This window comes from Girardinichthys multiradiatus, chromosome 15, assembly GCF_021462225.1.
Source record: "Girardinichthys multiradiatus isolate DD_20200921_A chromosome 15, DD_fGirMul_XY1, whole genome shotgun sequence".
Classification (NCBI taxonomy): Eukaryota; Metazoa; Chordata; class Actinopteri; order Cyprinodontiformes; family Goodeidae; genus Girardinichthys; species Girardinichthys multiradiatus.
This window is the reverse complement of record NC_061808.1, coordinates 18,720,504-18,746,160: the sequence shown is the minus strand read 5'-3', so window position 1 is coordinate 18,746,160 and position 25,657 is coordinate 18,720,504. Positions and strand designations below refer to the sequence as shown.

General features: G+C 38.4%; 1 protein-coding gene across 1 annotated transcript in view; it reads right to left on the bottom strand.

Annotated features, from left to right (window-relative positions):
• esrrgb (estrogen-related receptor gamma b) overlaps window positions 1–24,702 on the bottom strand; it is a 54,209-nt gene extending 29,507 nt beyond the window's left edge. The window contains exons 1-3 of the mRNA XM_047387050.1: window positions 24,179–24,702; window positions 11,905–12,320; window positions 5,618–5,734 (exon numbers count right to left, since the gene is read on the bottom strand). Of these exons, the coding sequence (XP_047243006.1) occupies window positions 5,618–5,734; window positions 11,905–12,320; window positions 24,179–24,228 (583 nt within the window). The 5' untranslated portion in view covers window positions 24,229–24,702. The remainder of the gene's footprint in view (window positions 1–5,617; window positions 5,735–11,904; window positions 12,321–24,178) is intronic.
• Between the last annotated feature and the right edge of the window lie 955 nt (window positions 24,703–25,657).

Genomic DNA, 25,657 nt, shown 5'->3' with positions numbered 1-25,657 from the left:
CAAAAACACCCAACTATGGCTCAAACATCCGTCTCTAATTTCAAAAGAGCAGCGGCTTAAGTGTCCTTTATTCACGCTGTTAAAGATTTTCGTTCACACCAAAAATTCTGCATGGCTGCGAGCTTGTTTTCATCTGTTTCAACATGTTAATGTGTTAACATTATCGGGTAGTGCTTGGTTAAAGATACAACTAGATGTTGCTTCAACATGAAACAAACCAAACCAACAAATAATAATTTCTATGATCAGCAGAAAAAAATTAAAAGGTAAAATTGTATAGATTTAAAATAGAAATTTCATTTGAATAAAATATTGCATTACTTAACACTACACAGTAACACTTAAGTAGTATTAGCATAGCTATTAGCGGTGTGCAGCGGCTCCTGGTGCTGGGTACTGACACCATACCTTCTGCAGGCTGTAATTACGTTAGGGTTTTTCCATTGAACTCGTGACCTTTTAAGCAGCCTCAGCTGGACATCACAGGGGTTGGCTTTCCTAAAAAGCCACCTGCAGTTACCACTCAGCCAGCAGCGATTTTATATCATGGCCCAACACAAAGTAGTGTATAACTGTGAAGCTGAAGGAAAATGATATGTGGTTTTCAAATTTATGTGCAAATAATGATGTGAAAAGATGTAAAACGTGTATACATATTCAGCCTCCAAGCAGCCAAGAAGCCCATGGTAACTCTGGAGGAGATGAGGATATTCACAGCTCCGATGGGAGAATCTGTTGACAGGACAACTCTACAAATCTGGCCTTCATGGAAGACATTGGTGAAAGAAACAAACAAAACATTCTGGCAGTTTCATGCTGTGGGGAGGCTTTCTTTAGCAGGGACAGGGAAGCTGTTCAAAGTCAGTGTGAAGAAGAATGGAGGTAAATACAAGGGGATCTTGAGAAATAAACTTGTTAGAGGCTGCAAAATACTTAAAACTGGGGCAAAAGGTTATCTTTAAGCAGAACCAGGACCCTAAACATGCAGCCACAGCTTCAATGTGATGGACCTTCCAACACATATTCACATATTAGAATGGTCCAGTTTAAAATCCTGACTTAAATCCATTAAGAAATCTGTGGCAAGATTTAAAAATTGCAGTTTACAGATTCTCTCCTTCAAACCTGACTGAGCTTAAGCAATCTCTGTAAAGAATTATCAAGAAATTCGGTCTGTAGATGTGCAAAGCTGGTAGAGACATACACAAAAAGACATTTATCTTTATTAACTTAGTTGGTTAAATTCAAATGCATGCCACACTTTTCAGATTTTTATTTGTAGAAAATCTTTAAAACAATGTATCACTTTCCCTCCACTTCCATTAAAAAAATTAAAAGGGGTTTAGTTACTTTTGAAAGACACTGTATGTCATTTTAACATTTATGCTCGACTGATTTTTTTAATCACAGAAAAGAAGGAACATAATGCTTATAATTGTGGAGATATTTAACCTTCTTTTGCATTTTGTTGCATTAAAAAGAAATACTGGATATGGTTGGGCTAACACTGGAAACCAAACACACCTGAAACCAGCAAACAGCGCTAAAGACTTAGTCGGCTGGTTTGTGGCAGGTGTCACACTGAAGAGGGGTGTTTTTTTTTCCAACATGCTACTAACGCTGAAGAGCCCAGGCAGCTGGTGCTTTATGATCTGGGTTGGCAGGCCTGGCACATTGTGAAGAAATATTGGACACTTTTAGAACAACTGACCACGTCACGGCCCGAAGGGACCTTTAGGTTTGACGCTACTGCACTTTAATTGGTGAGGAGACTACCAGGATTTGAGATGTTGCATTCAGGTGAAGTTTGCAGGAAATCCTATTTTTTTTTAACATAATAACTTCTTCCAAACTAACTAAGATTTAGTGAACCAGTGCATTGGCATGTTGCCCCTCTTTCGACATGAGCTTGTTCTATTAATTGCACTACCTTTTGCATATTCAGTTCAATTCAATTCAAAAATACTTTATTAATCCCAAAGGGAAATTAAATAATAATAATAATAATAGTTTCTGGCAATTACTAATAAATCCACTGTTGCTTATTCTTGCCACAGTGTTTTACTCACATTATAACATTTTAACATATTTTTACACACATTTATCCTAGCAGTACCAAAATTACAAATGAGGTGTCTAAAAATCTTATGTGTTTTTTCAGCAGCTCACATATTATGCAATTTAAAGTTTTGAAGACTATCTGCTGCCACTGTACACTGCAACCAAGCAACCTTTGGCAACTTTTTTAAGGACATTTCATTCATAAGTAGAGCAGTCCTCTATCTCCCCCTCTTTGAATCCAATATCAGACCCCCCCGTCTGCAAGAGGCCAAAACCACAATACATTTACAGTCCCTTTTTCCACTAATTAAATGCCATGCGCCATGGATGTTACAACCACCAACCTCTGTGTGTTTTAGTGGGATTTTATGTCAAGACAAAGCAGAGAAAAAATGTGAAGAAGAAAGAAAAAGATAAATGTTTTTAAAAAACATAAATTAAAATCTGGAAAGTGTGGCATGCATATTTATTTAGTTCCCATAAAACCCATTACACAAATCTAGTACAATCACCTCCTTCATAAGTTGCCTAGTGAATAGAGTCAGCCTGTGTGTAAATTAATCTCAGTATAAAAGCAGCTGTTCTGAAGACATCACGAAGACCAGCATTCATTTGAGAAGCTGCCAAGAATGTCATGCTGACTCTGGAAGAGAAGTAAAGTTCAACAGTCCAGGTGGGGGAATTTGTTGACAGGACAGCTATTACTTGTGCACTCTACAAATCTGGCAGAGTGCAGCATTAAAGGCCACTAAATACTTTCAGACTTTAATATTAAGGGCCAGGGGGGATGTTTACTGTCCTGCACAACAATGATCCTTAACATACAGCCAAAGTTACAATAAAATGGTTAAGATTACAGCATATTCATATGTAAGAATGTTCCCATCAAAGTCCAGACCTAATTCCAATTGAGAATTAGTAGCAAAATGTAAAAACTGCTGTTCACAGACACTCTCCATCCAGTATACTGAGCTAGAGCTGTTTGCAAAGAGGAACCGACAGAAATGCATCTAGATGGAACATGTGCCTTAAATCCTGCAACTATATTTGAATAATTGTATGAAGTATTGACTTAGGAGGGCTTAATATAAATGCAACACTTTTCTGCAATCCATAAAACATCTTGGATATTATGCACCATTTTTCTTCAATTTCACAATTAAGTGCTACTTAGTCGTGGTCGACTCATTAAAATCTCTGGGCTTTTGCTCACAGTAAGTGATAACATGTTAAAGCTTAAAAAATTTGGCCCAGAGACGTAGCTAGTATTAAAATGCTGTTAAAGCTGCAGTGCAATGGATGCTACATCTACATCAGCAAAGGGGTCTTCATGGAAATGAATCAAGAGTCAGACATTCATACAGTCTCACAGTTAACTATAACTGCCCTCAAACATGAGACGTGCTTTGGAGAGAACATAGCAAAACTGTGGGAGCATTGGTTTAATTTCAGGAAATGTGTAACTGTTAGTGGAGATTTAAATCTAGTTCTTAAAATACAACTTTTAGATTTTTAGGAATATGGTGTATCATTCAACCAATTCTGATAATAATTAAGCTAGAAACCTGTTATTCAGTTTAACAAGCTTTTTTTTTTATTTGACATTGTGAAGAGGTCTGTTTATTTATATAATATTTAAAAGGATCTATTAGTTTGAAAAGAAAGCACAAACAATATTTTTGCATTCTTGCTTCCCAAATAAGAATGAAAGTCTATTCAAAAATGTAAAAGGAAGCCATGCATCCTTTATATTTAAATTCTACAATATATAAACAACATATATTTTCAGAGTCAATACATAAATACTTGTTAAGCTTAGTTCTTGCAGCTAAACACAAAAAAAAAACGGAAAAGAAAAACAAAATCCATCGTCTAGATTTTCCTCCAGTACTCCCAGAGGTCTCTCACTGGAGGAAAAACAACACGTGCAGGAAGTGAGGCGGCATGTTCGGAAAGCATTTAGCGGATCAATACAGCAGAAGCAGGAGAGAGGAAGCAAGGCAGACTCAGACGGAGCGGGAGAGGGAGAGACACCCAGAGCCCAGGGGAGAGGAGATCTCCCAGGGGGAACGCTCTGTGCGCTTTTCAAGAGTACTGTTACACATTTCACTCAGGCTCGGTAAGAACATCCAACTCAGCAGCTTTTCCTAACTGTCTGAGATAAGCACACAGAGGCTCATTGGTGTGGGGAGAGGAAAGTAAGTACATGTGGGGATCTCGATATTGTCTTCTTAAAGCCGAGGCTTGCTTTTAATTCTGATCATAAAAGATACCTATTTTATCTGTTTAGCATGGTCGAAAAGTTACGCCCAAACTGAACCTAAAAACAATTAAATAATAATTTTTCAGTTCTTCTTTCAAAATTCTTAATAGGCAAAAAAATACCAGTTTCAGTTTTAGCTTTATTACCACGGTGTTTTAAAAGTATTCAGATCTCTTTCACAGCTTGTCACTTACAATCAAGCACTTTAATGCAATTTATTTTATATTATTTATTTAGGAATGTGCAGAGGAAGGAATGGGTTGCATGGTTTTCAAATAAAAGAAATGTGCCATTCTGAGGAAATACTTTGTAGAACCTTTTGCTGCAGTTATAGTTGCAAATGTTTTATCTATCAGCTTAGGAGACTGAAGTTTCTTCTCTGCAAAACAGCTCATCACAGTCAGATTGGTTAAAGAGTGTTTGTGAACAAGACACATTTTGTGAATTGAATTTAAATCTGGGCTTTGACTAGGCCACTCTTACACATGACTATGCCTTGATCCATGCTATCGTAGTAGCCCTGGCTCTATATATATGGTTGTTATCTTGCTGGAAGCCTCCAGTTTTTCACAGCCTCCAAGAGGGTTTCTTCCAGGATTTCCGTGTCATCACCCATGACCAGCTTCACTGTATCTGATGAGGAAAAGTATCCCCACAGTATAATGTCACCACCCACCTCTGTTGTACATACAGGTGGACTTAAAAATTACGTTACTTTTGAAAGCAATTGTTTGCATTGAAATTTATTTAGGGCCATTTGAGTAAAAGGGGCTGACTATGTCTACACACCATAATTTACATCTTTTTATTCGTAAAAATTAAAAACAAGGTACCATTTTCCTTCCATTTCATAATTATTCATTACTTTGTTTTGGTCTTTTACATAAAATCCCAGTGAAATATATTTAAGTTTGTGGTTATAATAGAAAAAAATTGTGAAAAACTTGAAGTAGTTAGGATTACTTTAACAAGGCACTTTACCTGAAAACCATCACAAAGATTATTTATATCACAACCAGAACCACTTGAATATTATAATAACATCAATCCATTTTTTTGACTGACTTGATCTCATCACAGGTGAACAATTCGGAGTGCATATTTTTCAGCCAAAAAGGTAAATAAGTAAATAAGATTATCATGATGTTGCTGAAAGGAATGTCTGTACTGGCAAAAATAAGATATTGGAAGTTTGTGATGCCTATTTGGTACTCACCAGAACAATGATTGAATTAGACAAGCAAAATCATACCAAAGAATAAATAAGGTAAAAAAGTAAATAATCACACGCACCTTCTTTCAACATGCCAACTTTGAGACATTTCATGAAACGGCAGGCCTGGCAGGACTTCCGTCTCCTCTTGGTGATCTCACACTCGTTGGTGGCCGGACAACTGTACTCAATGTTTCCTGTTGAAGATAGGAAAAATTGGTTCATATATGCCCCAGAAACCCAAACAATAATTTACTTTGAAACAATGTATAGGATATACATCCGATGGTAAGTAAAAAAAATAAAAAACCCAAACTGGCCCCATGTGACACCTTTGTAGGAGAAGAGGGCTTTAGTGGCATTTTGATGGGACATTTGCAAACCAACTCCAAACCACATTGCCTCAGTGTGATTCACAGACATAATTATCTTCTATAATGCAGGAGGTCCTTTCTGCAGTCTTCAGATATTTTTTTCCCTGAACATTACAAGGAATGAACTAAGCAGCTGTTAGAGCGGACAATCTAAGGCTCCCGTATCACGTAGCAAGGCTAAATCTATTATTCAAGTCCATCTTGATAGATCTTGGTTCACTATGAATGTATTTTCCTATGCAATTTAATCAGTTTGATCCAAAAACAGCCAGAAAAGCATTGAATCTGCTGCGGTCAATTTTTCTGTTCTTTTCGTTCCTGAAACATTATGCAGTTAAAAACTGACATGACCCCCTCTGTTCAAAGCATCCATATCCCATGATTGGATGTTTAAACAATACCCCATAAGCCCACCAATGCAGCTGTACTACCTGCAAACACCAAACCAGTCTGTTGCAAATCTGCACTTAAATCCCCCATGCCCCCATCTCCGGCGACTCTAAACCACACATGCAACTCCCCCCTTTGGTCAAGGAGAAGGTGCCAACATTTGTCAGGATCCTAGGCATGGATGGTGTCGGCGGGGTCATAGGCACAACTAGGGATCCAGGGAACCATGTCAGTATGTTGGCAAGGACTGCTGCTGGATTTAGACTAGGTGAAACCTGTTAAACCGAGTGGCTTTAGCGAGCGGGTAAAATCCTGTTCATTCTGACACAAGCACATGCTGGGTAGCAACTCTGTTGTGGCATCAGTGCACCTTTTTGAAAACTGAGTAAAATTTTTAAAAAATGTTAAATTTTTTTTAAGAGATACAAGTGTCCTGGGAATAGAGGTGGTTAAGCACAGACGACACATTCATTTTTAGCAGATGCAAAAGTTAAACGTTTCTACATAATATATTAGCCGTGAGTCTCCTTTAACACCTATCTGTCAACCGCCAATATATACTTAATGTTATTTGCCATGCTATTGTGAGGCATTATCAAAATGTTTGGAATATGACACTTTGGATCCAGATTAAATTTTTTAATGTGCTGGTGCATATCAGGCTATCACAAAAAACCACATAACATTCCTTAAATCAATAATTTATTTAGAAATATTCCCAGCCCACTTCACTAAACCCATAGACATAAGAACAGTTTGCAGGTTTTGCATTGGGAGAGTAGAGGTGTCGACGCTGCTGTAAGATAACAACAGAGACACAGGCGTTTCAGAAAAATAGCAGAAGCTGCACAAGCCTTCTGACATTTATAGTTAGGTCTAGATTCATGCAAAGGTAAGAAGGATCAACAAGTTTTAATCACATTTTGCGAATAGGAAGATAGCAGTTTTATTCTGGAATAGATCAAAATTCAATTAAAACCTTGTTTTACTATATTTTCTGTCTAAATGAGATTTTTGGGAAGTAACTGCTTCTACTGAGATATCGAACTGACTTTTGTATTTCACTAGATAATGCATGTTCTCAGGTAGAACATGTCCATGAGTAGGTGTGGACTTAGTAAAAGTCCAACCAAAAGCTATTTATTGTTACTTTGCTTTATTTAACGTTTTTAGCGCCTTCTGTTTTACCAATATGTGTTTTACAAGGAAAGTTATTGTAACGCACCTGGGAACAAAGGGTCTTCAGCATAAATAATCACAAACCTCTATGTAAATAAACATTTAAAACATTGCAAAAATGACAGTGACAGTTTTGAAAACAAACTTCTGACGTTTTATCAAGATGTTTCAAGAAATCCACTTTTTGTTTCTTCAAACAAAGATCATTGAGACAGCTCCCTATTGCTGGTAAGATACTGACTAGTGTTAGGCACTCCACAGAACTCCACTTAACTGTCTTCATAAGAATAATAATAATAAGGCAATGTCTGAATTATGTGTGCAAAACAAATTTACTTTGCACATCTATCAAATATTTCCACTACAGGATCAGAAAAGTTGTTTTTTTATTACAAAGAGATTTTCTCACATTTTGTATGTGCTATTTTCAAATATTAATTTATATTTCTGTCTTGTTTGTTTATTTTTAACAGGTGAGATTAACTGGTTTAAATGAAAGTGAAATAAAAAAGAGAAAACAGTCATTCATGAGATAATCCAAGTGAAAACACTTGTATTATCTTGTTTGTATGTGGTGAAAGTGGGTTGTTGCGCTGTGGGTCCTGCATAGACTTTAATTACCCACGTCTAAAAACTCACTGTCAGAATACCCTCTTAGTTAATCAGGTCTTGTGTCCACCTTTATTTCTCAAAGGACATTTCAACCACTCTAATATCCTTCCTTAACCTCTCTTATTTTCCCCCTGAATGTTGATATATTATTATGCCATGCTATTATACACACCCCCATCTCCACTCAAGCTGGACCTCTCCTTGTTCTCCTCCTTTACCGGGGCCGGGACCCCCTCTCTGATTACCATTCCATCAAAGAGGCTTCTTCTTTCAGTGAATGACCATGTCTCCACCGTCCCTTGTCCCTCTGCGTTTATTTAGAGGACTCCTCGAAACCAAAGTTCTTTTTTTCACTGTCTCCCATCTCTGTTATTGCCACTACAAAACGTGCCTGAGCTTCTAATTGAACCCCAACTCCTTTTCCCCTTGCTTATGGGCTACGGGGGGAGGTCCGAGGATGAAGGAGAGACGTGCACCTCTGTTCTCCTTTCTTGACTTTTCTTCCAATGAAATTCCTGGCTCTTAATTACAGTCACCCAACACTGATTGTTATTGACTTAAACTCCCATGGCTCAGGACAAATGACGGACAGATTAAGCTCGGTACAAGCCTGTCCTCCACAAAGGAGAGCAAGAGGAAGAAAAAGAATAGAGAGGATCTGTGAGAAAGACAGCAAAAAGACAGTTCTTACTATACTGATGGTTAGACTGATACTTGGTCCATCTTTTATTGTAAATCATTCACATAATGATCTTTTTTGGACCTAAAACAGTTGGAACCGAATGTTAAATTGAACTACCAAAAAGACGAGAGCTTTTTGGAACTGCAACATCTCGAGCTTTGCTGACTACATCCGCAAATCTGTTAACCTAATCCGGATTTAAGCAGCTGGTGAAACATATCTACAGATGAAAATGCATCTATTGTGATCTGAATGTCACTTTTTACAGCATCTCTTTTTACAGCATGGTCTTTACAAGAAGACCACTTACCTTGTTAAAGTTTTAAAATAATTTTAGTTTCTGTCAGCCTGTCTTAATCCCACCATAAGTATTAGCAAGGCAGGAGTCAAAAATTATACTTTAGTCACTATCGTTCTTTCCCATTTCAATGCCAATAATAATTTTTTTAATGCAATACATTAAGCATCTCAACATGTGAAAGACACACTTCCAAATTTTACAAATAAGTATCAAAGATTTCCACTTTGTGTTATGGTACAGCAATGTTGCCTCTTTGATTATACTGAAACAGAGTCTTCACATGTCATTACATGCAGAAACTTAAAAAAACAGAATCCTGAGCAGATTTGCAGCGTGGGCCTACTGCCTGCTGTAGACACTCATAATCACTGCCCTAGTCCCATAAGAGCAGCACATGATTAGATAGTTTGACTAATGAAGGAGTGGCAAACATGACAGTGTACTCTTCATCTCAACTCTTCATCTTCAGTCTTTTTTCCCTACAGTCACAGCAGCAAAACATATACAGTTTATAAAGGTAAGACAGCACCCTTGTTTGTAAGGAGTACAAATTAATAGTCAGTAGGTGGTAGTTTTTGATTTGGGTAAAATGGTTCACCACCTATGGCGGCATGGCCTAGGGGCGGCCACCAGCAGAAAAGAAAAGTTATTTGTCAGCAATTATTTCATCGCTTGTTTGGACTTTCAGTGTCCAGTGGAGTAGGTAAACCTCCTGTTTTGTACACAATGTAAGCAATGTAGCAAAATTGCCCCCGCACCCAGGACGACTAATGACACAGAAGGCTGGAAACTGATTCACAGCTTCATAATCCGCGCTTATATAAAGGAATATTCTGGTGTTGTTTAGGAGTCCTGACCACATATAACCATCTCTGGCTTCAAAATGTTTAGTTCTTAGGTCAGATTTTCACCGGATCGGGTTGGGAGTTGGGATTCATCAAACCTTAATTCTGTTTGCAAAAACACCCAAAAAGAGCATTTTTTTTTAGAGTTGTCTCAGCATCAGGACTACCCAAAACGTAGACAACCATTGATAATAAAATATAAATTGGTCAAATCATCCAATTATTCTATGCTATTATAGACCTAGAACTATCTATACCTCTGCATAGCTTTATATGCTGTATCTCTAAATATACTTTAGCCAAATGCTTCATATGCTTAACCTGTATATTTATGGCTTTATTTATAGTATTTTGGATTAGTTAAAGGTAATTTGTATCTAAAATTTACCTATTTCTTTAACTTGCTGTACTGGTACATTCAGAGAAGTTATTCAGGGAAGACCCTAAGTCATCCTAGAAATAATAATAATAAATAAATGATTAATGGAAAAGAAATGTCATCTTTATGTGTACTGATTACTCGTACTGGTACTCGTCGTCTTCCACTTTATCCGGGACCGGGTCGCGGGGGCAGCAGACTCAGCAGAGACGCCCAGACGTCCCTCTCCCCAGACACCTCTTCCAGCTCCTCCGGGTGGAGCCCAAGGCGTTCCCAGGCCAGCTGAGAGACATAGTCCCTCCAGCGTGTCCTGGGCCGTCCCCAGGGCCTCCTGCCGGTGGGACGTGCCTGGAACACCTCCCGAGGAAGGCGTCCAGGAGGCATCCGGTATAGATGCCCGAGCCACCTCAACTGGCTCCTCTCGATGTGGAGGAGCAGCGGCTCTACTCCGAGCTCCTCCCGGATGGCCGAGCTCCTCACCCTATCTCTAAGGGAGTGCCCGGCCACCCTACGGAGGAAGCTCATTTCAGCCGCTTGTATCCGGGATCTCGTTCTTTCGGTCATGACCCAAAGTTCATGGCCATAGGTGAGGGTAGGAACGTAGACCGACCGGTAAATCGAGAGCTTTGCTTTTCGGCTCAGCTCTCTCTTCACCCCAACGGACCGGCACAGCGCCCCAATTACTGTGGCAGCCCCACCGATCCGTCTGTCGATCTCCCGCTCCATTCTTCCCTTCCCTTACTGATTATTACAAATAAATTAAAAGAATCAGAGAAATAATTTTCTGCAGTTTGATTTGGAGTTTTCTTTCCAGACTCTGCTTTACATTTTGTAAAGTAAAAAATAAACCAATCAGAAATTCTTGTCTGTGGTCAATAGGCAGACATATTCTGCTGTTTTATCTGAATACCTTCTGCCTTAAACTGAGCATAAACTTTAATTGTGATTGACGCTTTGATCAGCCAATCAAGCTTTGATTGGCTGTCACCAGCACCAGTTATTCTAGCTGGCCTAGTGATGATTTTTGTAGTCGACAGAGGTGTTGCTAGCGATAGAGGATTCAGAACACTGAAAAGGACATCAGTGGGATACAACATCATTGTTAGCTATTTTCGTGTCCGCAGCTGGAAAGAATGAACTTGGATTTTAGTCTCAGTCTCAGTTTTGCTTAGGGGAATTTGCTACTGGAAGACCTGGACCGAGGCGACTGTTTAGAACTGGAAAGGCTTTGAGACTCTGAGTGATTTAATTAAAAATGGAAACCTTTTTTTCTTTCCACATTCGCTACATGTATCCTAAGTTAACGGCACATTGTAATGGACTGTCCATTGTTGCAACAGCCCCATTCTGTAGGTAGAAAAAAGTAAGTGACTCAATGAAATCAGCTGGGTTTCCTTAGATAGAAAACCTTTTACCAAATGGCATAATAAACTGAACTTTATTGCCATGTTTTTATAACTAGGATTGAACTGGAATGTATTTAATCGTCTGTCGGTATGACTGAATTAAATAAGTTTACACAATAAAAGACTGGAAACAGTCACTTTTACCCTATAGATCAACTCTGAAGAGTCTGAAAAATCACAAAGAGACTTTGAATAATACCTTGTATTGTTCGTTTAAAAAAGGCTTTGCAGGCCTCACAAGAAGCGACCCCGTAGTGGTACCCTGAGGCAATGTCGCCACACACCAGGCACAGCCTCTTGGGAATGGCATTGAGCATGTACTCGCACTTAATTGGTGAGTCGTCCACCATGCTGCCAGAGCACTCCTCATAACGGTGTAAGCATGCACTGCCACCACCCAGCATGCCCGGGTTGAACATCGGAGGTGAGTCTAGGGCGTGGGAGCGCCTCCCGGTGCCGTTAACGTAGCCGCCACTGGCGTCTGAGTTGCCACTGGGACTGTGATGACTGCCGGTGTCTACGAGCGAGGAGGATGGACTGGACGGCTCAGTTTTGACGTAGGAACCACAGCTAGCGGGTAGGTGCCGGTCGTCAGTGGGCATTCTGGTTAGCAACCTGGAGAAACACACAGAGGGAGAGATTTTAATTTATTTTTAAGTAAAGAAAAAAACATACCTGCAGTATGATTCAGTAGGTAAATTTCTGAATCGTTTAAGAAAAAGGCTTTAAAAATTATTTTAGATAAAAAAACGTTTGAAACTACTTTTTAAAACAACTAAAGCTCATTTATAAATGCCAATAAGACCTTTTCCAAAGAGCCATACAATGTGCATCACAGTAAGAAAAAAAATCACTCCCACTGCTTAGAACCATCATCAGTTCATCATCCTGTGAGAAACTCATCAGCTGGTTCATCTGAGTTTGATAGATTACATTACACAACCATTAACATGCTGGAATGCCAAGCAGTAGACTGACGGAGCCCATTCCTCTCAGGTAAAATGGTAACTAACGACCATGTCAACAGATGCTCCATACATCTTGAAAACGATGCCCACAACTGGCCCTCTGCGAGAAGCGAATGAATGAATGAATGAACGAAGGAATGAAACCTTAGAAGCCTGTTAATGGACAGAGAGAGGTGTTACACTCAGCATTTGGGGGATTGTGGGTAATAGATCCCCAAATCGATAGTCCTGGTTATTTTGCCAGCGGACGGTGCCAGATTACTGCTGCCTCCGTTGGAAGCACTGACCTGGGAAAAAATTTTTTTTTCATCTTATTCAAGGTTTCTGGATAGCCTCGAAGAGTCTTACATTTATTTAGGAATTTGTCTGTTATTGTTTTGACAAAACAAGATTCAGGACAGAAAACAGCACCTTGGGAAGGACTATATTCTCTGATATTCTAGTTTCCAAGTGAAACCAGTGAAAAAAATCCTATTGTATCTTATTGAGGAACTTAAAATGCGAACATTCATGCAACTTGACCCACCACCAGCCCTTTGACAGTAGTAAAATGAAGAATAAATGAGGACGTCAACAAATAAAATACCAGCTTAAGATAGAAACGTATTATTTACCTTACTTATGTATAATTAAGGTAAATGTGTGTTTTTACCGTTTTTATAAGTAAGGTAAGGTTTGTTTTCAGTGCAGGAACCTTTATGAGGAACCCTTTTACCTATGTCATTTCCTCTGCAGCAACCTGGGCAACACCAGGGTACCTGGGTAGGTATGTACCCCCAAAAACTCCCCTGGAAGGGAGATAGGACTTTACCCTGAACTATAGGTGGAGTTTTGTGGTGGGAGGATGCTAAACATCTCATACTAGTTTAATATTCCCAAAATTTTGTTTCCATGATTTCCCCATTTAAACTTCTTTACAGTTCATGTTTTGTGTTAGCTTTAAACTATTCAACAGGAATTACTTATATTAGTTTACAAACACACATTTAAAGCCAGAGTGCTGATTGTCACAGTGTTATATTACACATACATTTATAAAATAAACTAGACATAGTGGTGTGCAGTGGCGATTGCTCTAAGACTGCAAGGGAAGCTTCCCCTAAAATGTCAAAAAATAAGTGATCAAATATATACTGTTGTGTGTACATGTCATTGACTAAATATGCGCTACAATGTGCTCAACTTTTGTTCAGAATCAGCTTCTTATCACTGGTAACGACGCGTCTTTCCTCTCTCTCATTCCCGCAGCTTCACAGTGCTTTAAACAGTGAGTTCAACAGCGAAGCAAAAATGCTGGGCTTTGTCCCGCCCATCAGACGCTCAGCGTCTCTGGGGGTCTATGGGGCAGTGGGCCGACCTCGGCTGGCCTGGACGCTCAGCTTCTGCATGATGATTGTATAATCTGTCTGAGCCTGAATCTCTTTTTGATTGACAGCGAAATGAGCGAATCATTGATCTTGAAATTGAGCTTCACCTCCTTGAAAGACCCGAAAGACAACAATACGTATTTTACATACATGTTTCAGATAGATTGTTCTTTCTCTAAAAATTTTATAAAGTGTATTTACAAAGCACCACCAGTTATTTCAAAGAATAAAAATCCTAAAGAGGTGAAATAGACATCTAGTAACAACATATATTTGGCAAAAATATATTTTTATGTTTTCTGTTAACTATGAGTAACACTTAAAGTTTACAGCACTAAAAACTTTAAACACGATTAGGTCTGTAGTATTCAATAACATAGAAACAGACAGAAATGTTGCTTTTAAAGGGCAGAATTTGTCAATGTAAGTGTACAGAACATTCAGTGTTAAAATAAGGCCTGAGCTGGAACCCGACTCTTTTCCAGTTTTTATTACAACATTAAAAATGTCATTCGCACAATATACCGAATAACAGTGGTCAGTACAACAGTTGAGACCAAAATTATGATGACAAAGGACGTCTTGGATGCAATACTTTACAGTGACAATATCCTGATGGAAACCTGGACCAGACTTTAAAAAGAGTTAACAGGGGCAGTAGCCTGGGGCACAGGGGTTTTGGGGGACCCTCAAATTTTATTTAATAAATATTTTGCAAACACTAGATTTTCAAAAGAAAACTAATAAACTCATATCAGGTGAGGTGTTTTATTGTGTTGGATTGGGCAACTATTTAAAAGCAATGATGTCACAGCCCTACCACTAACCTAACCCTTGACCCCCAGCATATCGGATGTAACCACATCATCCAGGGATGGAAAAGTTAGTGTTACATTTGGGGTCCTTTTTTACAGGGGAATACACTTCTAGAAATGTTGCTTTTTATAAGGACCTGTTCAGAAAGGACCACTACGTAAGTCGTTTTGTTAATTTTTATGTAGACAAGACTTAAAAACTTTGAAGCTGATGGGCATTTGTCAATCTATTGTAACTTCCAAGCATAAAAGAAACTTGGGTAGAGGGTCAAAACTGACTCTGGCCCGTGGGCCACATTCTGCTGAATCAAGGGCTGATTGTCACCGGTATCATCAGTGCAATATTTAGCAGTTACATATTCTCCAAATATCATACATCCTTACAAAAACTCATTTGGCTAAAGCAAGGTATATTCTTTTGTTTCTTTTGTTATTTTACCTAAGTGCTCCCAAAGGTTTCCCCTGTTTTAGATCTGGTGCTCATGGTCAGGGATGCCCTTTTCCTCTTTGCATTAAGTCAGTAAATCATCAGGCTCTGACAGCATAAAACTTCTCTTAAGTGCTAACGGATAGAGGATGGAAAGAGGGATGGAGATAGCCTCTACCCTCAAGCCCGGATCGGATCTATCGATCCCCCCGCTTCCTTCCTGTTTAAGATGAGGCATGAAAAATTAACCCCCCACTCTAACAGATCCCAGACATTCCTTATGCATTTTTAATCAGTCAGGACTGTTAACATAGTGCGAGATGGAGCGATACAACATTACGTCTTCATTGTGAGGCCATTGTGGTTTATAAAAGATTCACAGCACTCGTGTTAAATCTTGTTGAAAATCAGCATGAGTTTACAGTCAGTTTGGAGGGCAGATTGTTTTCCCGTCAGAGGGAGGTGCGGAAAGCGGCGTGGTAACAGTTAATACATCATCACAGCCAGATATGGGGGGGAATCCCTATGGAATAGTACATTGTGGCGATGGTAAAAAGTAGTTCATTCCACACTTAGCACACAGCAACGCTGGGGAGATGTTTTTGTTACATTTAATGGAAATTTCTAATGGGTCCTTTCAAATCTGTCCAAATGAAATAATGGCATGAACCACCGATTCGCACAGACAGAAATAGGTATGTAGTTTCATAATTTGGTTTTCTTCATCTTATTATAAAGAGACATGGAGTTCTCAAAGTGTAGCCTGACCCTCCTCGATGTGTCCCTTGGCAAAACACACACACACTATCTCAAACGCATTGCACCTAATATCTAATGGGTTATAGTTTGCTCCGCTGTGCAGAAAAATGGTACAAACAGAGCAGACAAGCAGGACTCATCAGACAGACGTGAAGGTCACCTGCCTTCTCTGTTCTGCTGCTGTGAGACGGTCCCACTGTGGATGCAGCAAACATGGGTTTCCGTCTGTTCCATCACGCGGCAAGAAAAAAACTATACTCCTCATGGGAAACCACAGAGCCGTCCAGACGGCTTAAAGTTAGCATCGTGAATCAGCAATGACTTCTTTTTTAGCCTAGAAAATCCTCAGCAGAGCAGTTTACAAAAACTCTAATGTTTGCATATGTCAAATATTACTCAATCCACTTCTTCAGCCTCCAACTTTCAATAATATATTTACATCCAGAACCAAGACATGTGTTCGAGAGAATCCTCAACATGTGTTTATTGAAGGATTCCAATCTTGCATTTTTCAAACTAAGGAAACATATATGTATTAAACTTGGGGGTAAGCTTGTTGCGAGTAACGCAATGTAAATCACCGTGCAGAACATACACCCAAACATGGAAGCACACAGAAGGACAGAGGCAAGGAGCCATGCATGAAATTGGTTCATTAATCTTTCTATGATAGGCCGTCCTTGTTTGGGGCGAACTCTATCAGCTTTAAACGGAGTGCCCCGTACCACAAAACACATAGATTACGCCGTTAGTCCATGGTATCAGTGTGTCCGGGAAATGAATGGTCACGCGTGAGGAAAAAACGGGAGGGGTGGTAGAGCGTGTCGTCCGGGGAGTTAAGCAGGAACAACAACACACAGGGGTGACACGGGTGTTCGCATCACAAATCAAGGTCATCAAAAATGTACGTGCTCACAAAAACAAAAGCAATAAGGTAATAAGTGACAGAAAACACCTTTTTTTCTCTTTACGAAACAGTCTAAATCTCGTTTATGAAAACTGTTCACCTGATAAGAGGAAAAGTATATAATGATAATAAACCATTTTATTTATAATACAATTTACATTGCAGAACAAGGCATTAAGCTGAAGTGAAATGATTAAAACATGACAAGACAGAAAGCAAAGAATCATATTCAGAGGAAGCCAAGATCAGAGGGAAACGGGAACCAGAACTACAGTTTAGCCCAGAAGTTTTCACAACCCTGCCAGATTTAGATTTAAAAACATTATCATTCAATCAAGAAGTTTGTTTCCTATACGAAATTAGGCAGATATCTCTTAAGATATAATAAAACAATGTAAACACAGAATCGGTAAATAAAACTCTTGTTTAATTTATGTTTTACTCTATGCATGTCAAAAATTATTTATACACTTAATAAACAGTGGAGATTTCTTTATTGGCACTACGGCATTCCAACCCTTCCTAAAACTGCTGACCAGCGTATTGCATGTTCACTCTGGCATTTTCATAATTTGTCTTTCATGTTGAGCTACAAGCATTCGAGGTTGGAAGGCCTGCTTGCCATCACCCTAATATTTAGCTCCCTCCTGAGATCAAGTCTGGACTCTCGCTGGGCAACTCCAACTGTTAAAATTACTTCCAGTCAGAAGAAACATGTTGGTAAAACTAAAACATTACTTTGAACCTGAATCTGCCAGGGGTATGAATAACTTTGGGCTTAAGGGTTAGGGGTTTTACAAACTGTGAACTGAGGGGTTCCTTGAGGTTTTTGTTTAGTACATTAGGACACTGTGGAAATGTGATCTTTTATAGGACAAGAGCAACAACTGACTTATTTTTTTTTTTACAGTGACTGTGTGTTATGGTTAAAACCTATGTTAAACCTATGTTGAGCATGCACCTTCAGTTATGTATAAGTTCTGCTGCTCAGTGTCTGCTTGACAGAAAATATTTACTTACCACGTTTACAGTTGGAGTGAATTTTTTCCTGCTCCTTGCACCAAGAAAAGCTTTCCTTTTCCTTTTGACATTTTTGAGGATGTATTATTATTATTTTTTTTACTTTATTTTATGAAAACCACAATTGACAACAAGACTAGTAAAAGTAAAATATGTTTTAACAATTATTGAATTCCCTTTGGAGCCCAGGAAAGAAGAAAAAAACTTTACTTGGCCTTCTTAGTGTATATGTAAGATACAGCATGAGGTTTGCACTTTTCAGTGAGGGATTTGGCAAATTTTCAGATGTCTTAGCTTTTTTCAAGTAATCAATAATTGTTTACACTCTTATTTGTTGGAAAACTGCTAAATAGGTCCATCAAATCTTCATATGGTAGAAGAAAAACTACAAATTTATTTAAGGTACATTTATAGGTACCAAACTTGAATTTAGCAGAAACCGTGATATTAAAATATCTGGCCCCACAGAGAGTATTATTATTTTATTTCAAACTACACAACCATTTTGATTTTAATATTTTGCTTTGGCATGCAAAACCTTTAACTCTTTCTTGTTCTTACAGTTATTCAGCATTTTTTATTCTTGCACCAAGAACTAGTTCCTTTCATTTTCATTCTTAACTTTTCACTTTTTTTCTAAGTAACCAAATAATTCTTACTCTGTCATTTTCAGAAAGTAATGAAGAGCAGGTCCATCAAGTCTTCATATTTATTTAGGGTACATTAATGTGTACCCCTTTAAACCTTGCTATCAAAACACATTCGTCTATGACAGATTCATTTACTGAGCTTCAATAAAAATAGGTTTGGGAAAGTTCCATAACGGTAAGAAATACAGCATCTGAATCAGTTTAACTGTACATATGTAACCTGTGGTGGTTCCTGCGTGAAAGGCACACTGGGCAAATGCTTTCTTCGGTTGCCCTACACACAATCAAACACAGTCCACACCCTGACAGAGCCCATTCAGCAAGAAAAGCAACAAACATCAAACATTAGGGACTGAAAAACAAAGCTGCACACATCATATTTTTCTGTCAGTACTGATTTTTTTTTTTTTTTTTTTAAAGGCCCAAACCCAGGTGGTGAAAAAGACCAATTTATACATATGGACCTAATGGATCTAATCTTCTTCTGACTTTTATTAAACTCCAAGGAAGTGCTATAAAGCGACTATTGGATGCATTTATGGTCTGGATATAGTGGTTCTTAGTTATCATGCATTTAATGAATTGGAAATTATTTCAACTGTAAATAGAAAATTCAAATTTTTTTATTACTAAAAAAAACAAAAAATAAGAAATGATATAGATAATATAATCTGGATAGATAGATATTTAAAAACCACTAAAATAGCACTTTAATTTACCTCAAAATTGTGGGAAACCAAGGAGTGACACATCTTCAGCCACCTGTGGTGTGTTTTTCCATCCATTTCCTATTGTACACATGCTATATAATATTTGTTTGAGGCGCAGCAGATGACTTTTTTTCTTATGTTTTGCCAGGTAAGGATGTGCTGCCCCAGGTAGAAGCCATGTCACCCATGTCAAAACCTGCCATTATATGTAAATACATAGATAGCTTTGCTAAGATAAAGAATGGATCTTTAAGTTTTGGTCTACAGTAATTTTCACTTTCAAACTTAGTATTTGCTTTCTAAGTTACTTAGCCCCAGCAGTAGGTTTATGCCACATTAGTGTGTTTAATTTTCTGCCTTCCCCAATGCAAACACTCATGCAAGAACACGTAGTGCACAGAACTTCCAGCATATGGACTCTTCAATGTCGCAGCCACAAGGAGAGATTGCATAGATTTCCCACATAAATGATGTCTCCTTACCTGGAGTATCAACCCCCCATCTACATACACATCCAACCACCTCAAGGAAATCGCTCTCTCTGCAAAGTCAAACACACCCCTAACTGCCTTTTAAAAAGAGACAGAAGACGGAGGTTGCAGGGATGGTGGTGGTGGTGGTGGTGCTGGTGGGGTGTGGAGTAAATGAGCGGAGACTTAAGCCGTCATTGGGAATCAGAGGAGGACTCATGTGGGACAGTTACGATATCGATTTCATAAATAAACAGAGATGGCCATCGATCCTAATGTTATTTTGCATTTCAATTACTGCCCAGAAACATAACCTTCAAACGTCTGCTTCTCCACAATAATAACATCCACTGATAATCACAGCCGAGTCTTGTTCGGCACAAATTGGCTTTTCTCTCACCCCTCCTTCCCCTCCAGCTTTTTTTTCTTCTTCTTCTCAAATGTGTAAATGACACAACTTTGCATTTGCCTAATGGTATTAGGGCATGGGATGAATTTCAAGCGAGACTCTAGCTAATACAGTAAGCGGTCCGGTCAATTGACACAATGCAAATGAAGGTGGTGAAGAGGAATTAAGTTCACAATGTGAGACCTCGCGAAGCTACGATGAGGACCATTAAATTAAACATCCCGCCTGACTTACGCTTCATGATTAGAAGAACCGCTTCATCTCTCCACTGTGTTTGTGCGCTAATTTCATTTGATCAATACAACAAAGTACTTCTAAGAAGTCCTCTTTGCTGCATATTATTCTGGTTTGGATTAAAGAGTCGCTGCGGGGGGGGGGGGGGGGGGGGGGGGGGGGGGGGGTCCATCCACACATCCTCATGAATTCAGAGTCCTTGACAAGCTGCCTAAAGGATATATCTATATCAAGAGGGGGTCATGACATGTAATGAAGTTATCTCGCCTCTCATACCATCACAGTGAACCAATAGAGCTTGGCTGTAGCCGCATGTTGAGCCAATAATAACCAGGATGGCCATGAAGAAAATACAGCAGCGAGATTAAAGTTTTTGTTTATTTTTAAACCCTGGCTATTTCTTCTTTGACTTCATGAAAATTAAAAGCTGATTAAAAGTAGTAAGGAGCGCTTTTGTCCCTGCAACATAAACGCAATAAAACTGTTCCTGCATCCACCTAATTGGCTTTACTTTAAAATTAACTTTGATTTGCTTTTTTTCACATTATCTGTAAATTTCCTGGAGTTCATATAAACTTATTTCTTTGAATTATATTGATTCAGTTTGGCTTTAGTTATTTCTTGCACAAAGACAAGCTGCCCCATTGGAAAACAAAAAATAGATAATTATTCATGTTAAAAGGGGGATGCATCACCCTGTTCCTAAATTTTGGGTCTAAACTGCTCTGTAATAGTTCTGCACTTTGTTTTAAAGGAATGACTGGAAACATTAACCGTTCTCTAAAGAGATTAATCACATTCCCAGACTCTCACTGTTTCATCTTCACGGTAAAATTTCATTTCATCGTCCCTCCATTTTAACCACATAAAGAAAATTTAAATTTAAAGAAATGCTTAAATTTTAGAAACATGTTTCTGACTGGAAGCAATATTAATTGTTTACAGTGGCCCAGCCAGAGTCACCACTTGACTCTGACAAAAAATCTGCAGGGAGCTAAAGATTAGGGTGGTGGTGAGGAGGCTTTCCAACCTCAAAGACTTGGGGCTCATCACTAAAGATAAATCATTAAAATCCCAGTGGAAATGTGCAAAAGGTTGGTCAGCAATTTTTAGAATGGTTTGACTCCTGTGATGCCAATAAATATATTTCTATTGATTATTGAGAAGGATGTAATTTTCAACATGCATTTTTTTTAATAAAATGTAAATAAAAAGAGCTAAAAAAATGTATTACTCCTTTTGAATTGTTTCATTGTCTTTGTGAGATGCCAGTTTCATTTCATTTCGTTTTAGAAACAAACTTCTTGGTCGAATGAAAACAATTTCAAATGTAAATCAGACAGCGGGATGAATATTTCTGCGCTTTACTTATCACATTAAAACAGCTATTAAAGTGTTAAACTGCTTCCTGTCTCAAAAATAAATAGAAAAATACTGACTTGTTTAGATTATTCTTACATTACATACAGAGGTTTTTAAAGTATTTCAAAAACATATACTTATATACTTGTTTTGTTGTTCACTATTTACTTTAATATAAAATGACAACAGATTCTTTATTATTTGTTATTAATGTAAATATTTTCAATTATCATTCACCACAAATTGTACCAGTAAGACTCAATTCCAATTACATTTTCTCCAGCTGTTTTATATTCCCCGCTGTTTATAATTCACCGCTCTGCCTCACAGCAACATACGGCTACAGGAACTATTTGGCTGTGGTTTCTGTTATGTGTTATTCCTGAAACACATCAGTAAAGCAATAACTCACATGTCCTGTTAATTGGGCAAGAAGCAGGTAACAACATTGTGTAAAATATATTCACTTAAACTTTTATTTTTATTTTAAACCTTTACATAAATTGAAGCAGGTTTTATTATTTCTGTTTACTTTAAGCAGAATAAAGAATGACATGATAACTGTTTGTGTTTTACAGACACTGTCAGATGTCTCCACAGCCAGATTTAGATCCCAGGTCAGTGCGCATGGTCTATTATGTATTATGTACAAACGCATATATATGATTGTGTCTGTGTGAGTATATTTAAATGCTTACACGTTCCAGTTTGTGAAGAGTAACTAAGGAAACACAGGTGGATCAAAAGAAAATTACGTGAGAAAAAGAGAGCAACCAAAACTGTCAGGACAGCCCTTCAATTAAAATTATATTCACAAATAATTGAAAGGTAAAAGCTTGACTAAAAAAAAGAAATGTCAGGACTGAAGTACTGCATTTAATTATTTTTAGCAAGCCCTGGCACATCTTTTATTCTTTACTCCACTGTTTCTGCAAAATATGTCAATTTTACCAAACAGAATTCTGCCATACAAAATCCTTTTTTAAATTAAAATAAGTTCAAACAATTAAAAAATTCTTCTTTTAAGTTATGTTTGTGAAGGAACATGCTTGTTTACTTAGTAGAGGCTACAGTAGGTATGACAGCCGGACCGCCATCAGGACTGTCACCTCCAACTAACAGGCAGGTCGTCTTACCAAAAGTTCTGGGGTGGGATTAATGACGCTTTCCAGAGCCGAACCGATCCAAGTACAGCTCCATGTGTTGCCAGATGTGCGGGTTTTCTTTTTGCACACACACGAGCAGCTACACCACATTCATGTTCGGGTGGTGAAAAATGAGGGACGACTTAAATGCCATGATAAGAGAGCAAGTTTAATCTGTTGCTCTAGAAAAGCGGAAGCATGAAGAATGCCTAATGTAGATGTGGGAGTTTCTTGGATAATGCCACAAACACACAGACTACACTAAGACAAGGTCACAGCAGGCTAACATGGTAATATATATGTAACGTTTTCAATCTACAAGAACTTTAATATGGTCAAATTAAGAAAATACAACACACAAAACAAAACTATTGAAGTCAAATGTGACTTTAAAAAGAAGTGGCATATTCTCTGGTATTTAATTCTCTGCCTTTATTAGGTCTTTTACAGCTCATTTGAGTTTGCTGATGAAATTAAATTCAACAACACAGGAAAATATGCTTTTTGTTAATGTTAACAGTTTACTGCTTTATTACTTTTAAGCAGTTTTGACTCCCAGAAGAAAAAATTACAATGAATGTGTAATCTGGCTGATTTGTTCAGGTTCAAGTTACAATGTAGAAGTTTCAACCAATGAGCAGCACTTTATCCTTATTATATTTTCTCTCTTTGGAGATGATTCCTCAATTTCTAACAGAGTTTTATTTTATTTCTTATAAAGGAGGATTTAATTTCTGGTGTTAACCAAAATCTAAATTGACACAAGTACCTTCAATCCTGGCTTCATTATTAGTGCAACAAAAAAAAAAGAGCATGAAACTTTTTCTAGTTTTTCCAAAACTTAAGGTTAGGGTTACACCTCTCTGCCCTCAGAGCTTATAGCTCCAAAGTGTTGTGTCAGAGTACATATATGCCAAGTGCTGCTATAAAATAATATTCTAGAAATTCTCTGAAATGTTAGATCCTGAAGCTGAGAGGGACAGTTCTGGTACAGCCGTGCAACCTGGACTCTCTGCAGGCTTTACTGCTGCAGCTGCCTCTGCACCGGCGTTTCTAACATCAGTCATGATGTTAGTCAACATCAGTCAGACTTTCTCATCTGTGACACTGCTTACTTTTGGCTCCAATTTTCTTTTCTTATGTTCACTCTTGTAAATGAAAGTTTAAATTGTTGAAAAGTGCTGACACCAAGAACCAAGGCCTGAAAGATGAGTAAAGAGAAAAACTCACTGGTTGTGGTAGCAGAGGGGGTCTGGGATGCAGAGTTCAGAAACATCCATCAGTCCACATTAAGCATTCCAGGTGTTGTTGTAAAAAAAAGAAGAACAGGGCAAACAGCAGGAGAAAAGCTGGAAGAAGATATCAGCTCCTCATATCTTCACAAATGAATTCTCAACTTTTCCTTGGGGTCTCGTCTCCCTCCTTTCTCCAACACTCTCAACGTAATAAATAAAAAGAAATAAACCTTCTTCCTCGGGTCAAACCTCCAGTCTGCACAAGTGCTGAATGCTCAAGGTTACTGAAAATGAGGAAAAAGAAAAGAGGGCAAAAGCAAGTGCCAAGAAAGGAGAGAGAACAAGGAATAAAAATGGTGAGATGGATGGGGAGACAGAGAGAATAAAAAGATAAAGAGGCAGATGGATGGAGAGCAGCAGCAGCAAAGAGAGGAGAAAGCGTGCTCTCTGGCTGAGCAGAGTGAGTGAGGAGATTGAGTCTCCATTGAAGACCACGGGGCTCTTTAAGACAAGGAAGGCGTGGTTAAACCGCACGGAGCTAAGGGACATTGGTGGGTTTGGGGAAGGCTGTCCTGGAAGTGGCCAATGGGAGCAAAGGATTACAGGGCTGAGATGGGCTAAGATGGGCAGACCCCCCTTTAGATAGATAGATAGATAGATAGATAGATAGATAGATAGATAGATAGATAGATAGATAGATAGATAGATAGATAGATAGATAGATAGATAGATAGATAGATAGATAGATAGATAGATAGATAGATAGATAGATAGATAGATAGATAGATAGATAGATAGATAGATAGATAGATAGATAGATAGATAGATAGATAGATAGATAGATAGATAGATAGATAGATAGATAGATAGATAGATAGATAGATAGATAGATAGATAGATAGATAGATAGATAGATAGATAGATAGATAGATAGATAGATAGATTCAGTCTTTACACATTGCAGGGATAAGCACATTCACTGAGGCTGTTTCACAGGTGTGTTTATTTGGCTTTTGGGGGCTCAGAGCCAGATTATAGAGTTGAACTGTTCCCTTTAGTCTTTTATCCTCTCCACTACAGGTCTGACTTTTTCACCGCCTGCCCTCTATTGAAGCAGCAACAGCTGCTTCCCACGGCACTTCCCCGATATGTGCAGGGGGGTAAAATCCACCAATCCTGCAAGAGGCAGGATTCCCAAATAAATAGCGATAACTGAGGAAGACAGCACAGAAGTTTGAGTGAATGTTTATGGCGCCTGGGTGGTGCAACAGCCATCAGAGGGAAGCCAAAGCTCCACGGCCCATTCCTCCCAACCCACTTCATCAACCCACATTTTCCTGATCGATGCAAAACCCATCACACGCTCTTATTGATTACGGTGTGCCTGTGTCACCACAAGCCTGAGGATAGACTCTGTTTCCCTTCAGTCTTTTAAATAAAATGAAGGAATTATGAATTTGAACGTTTTCTTTTC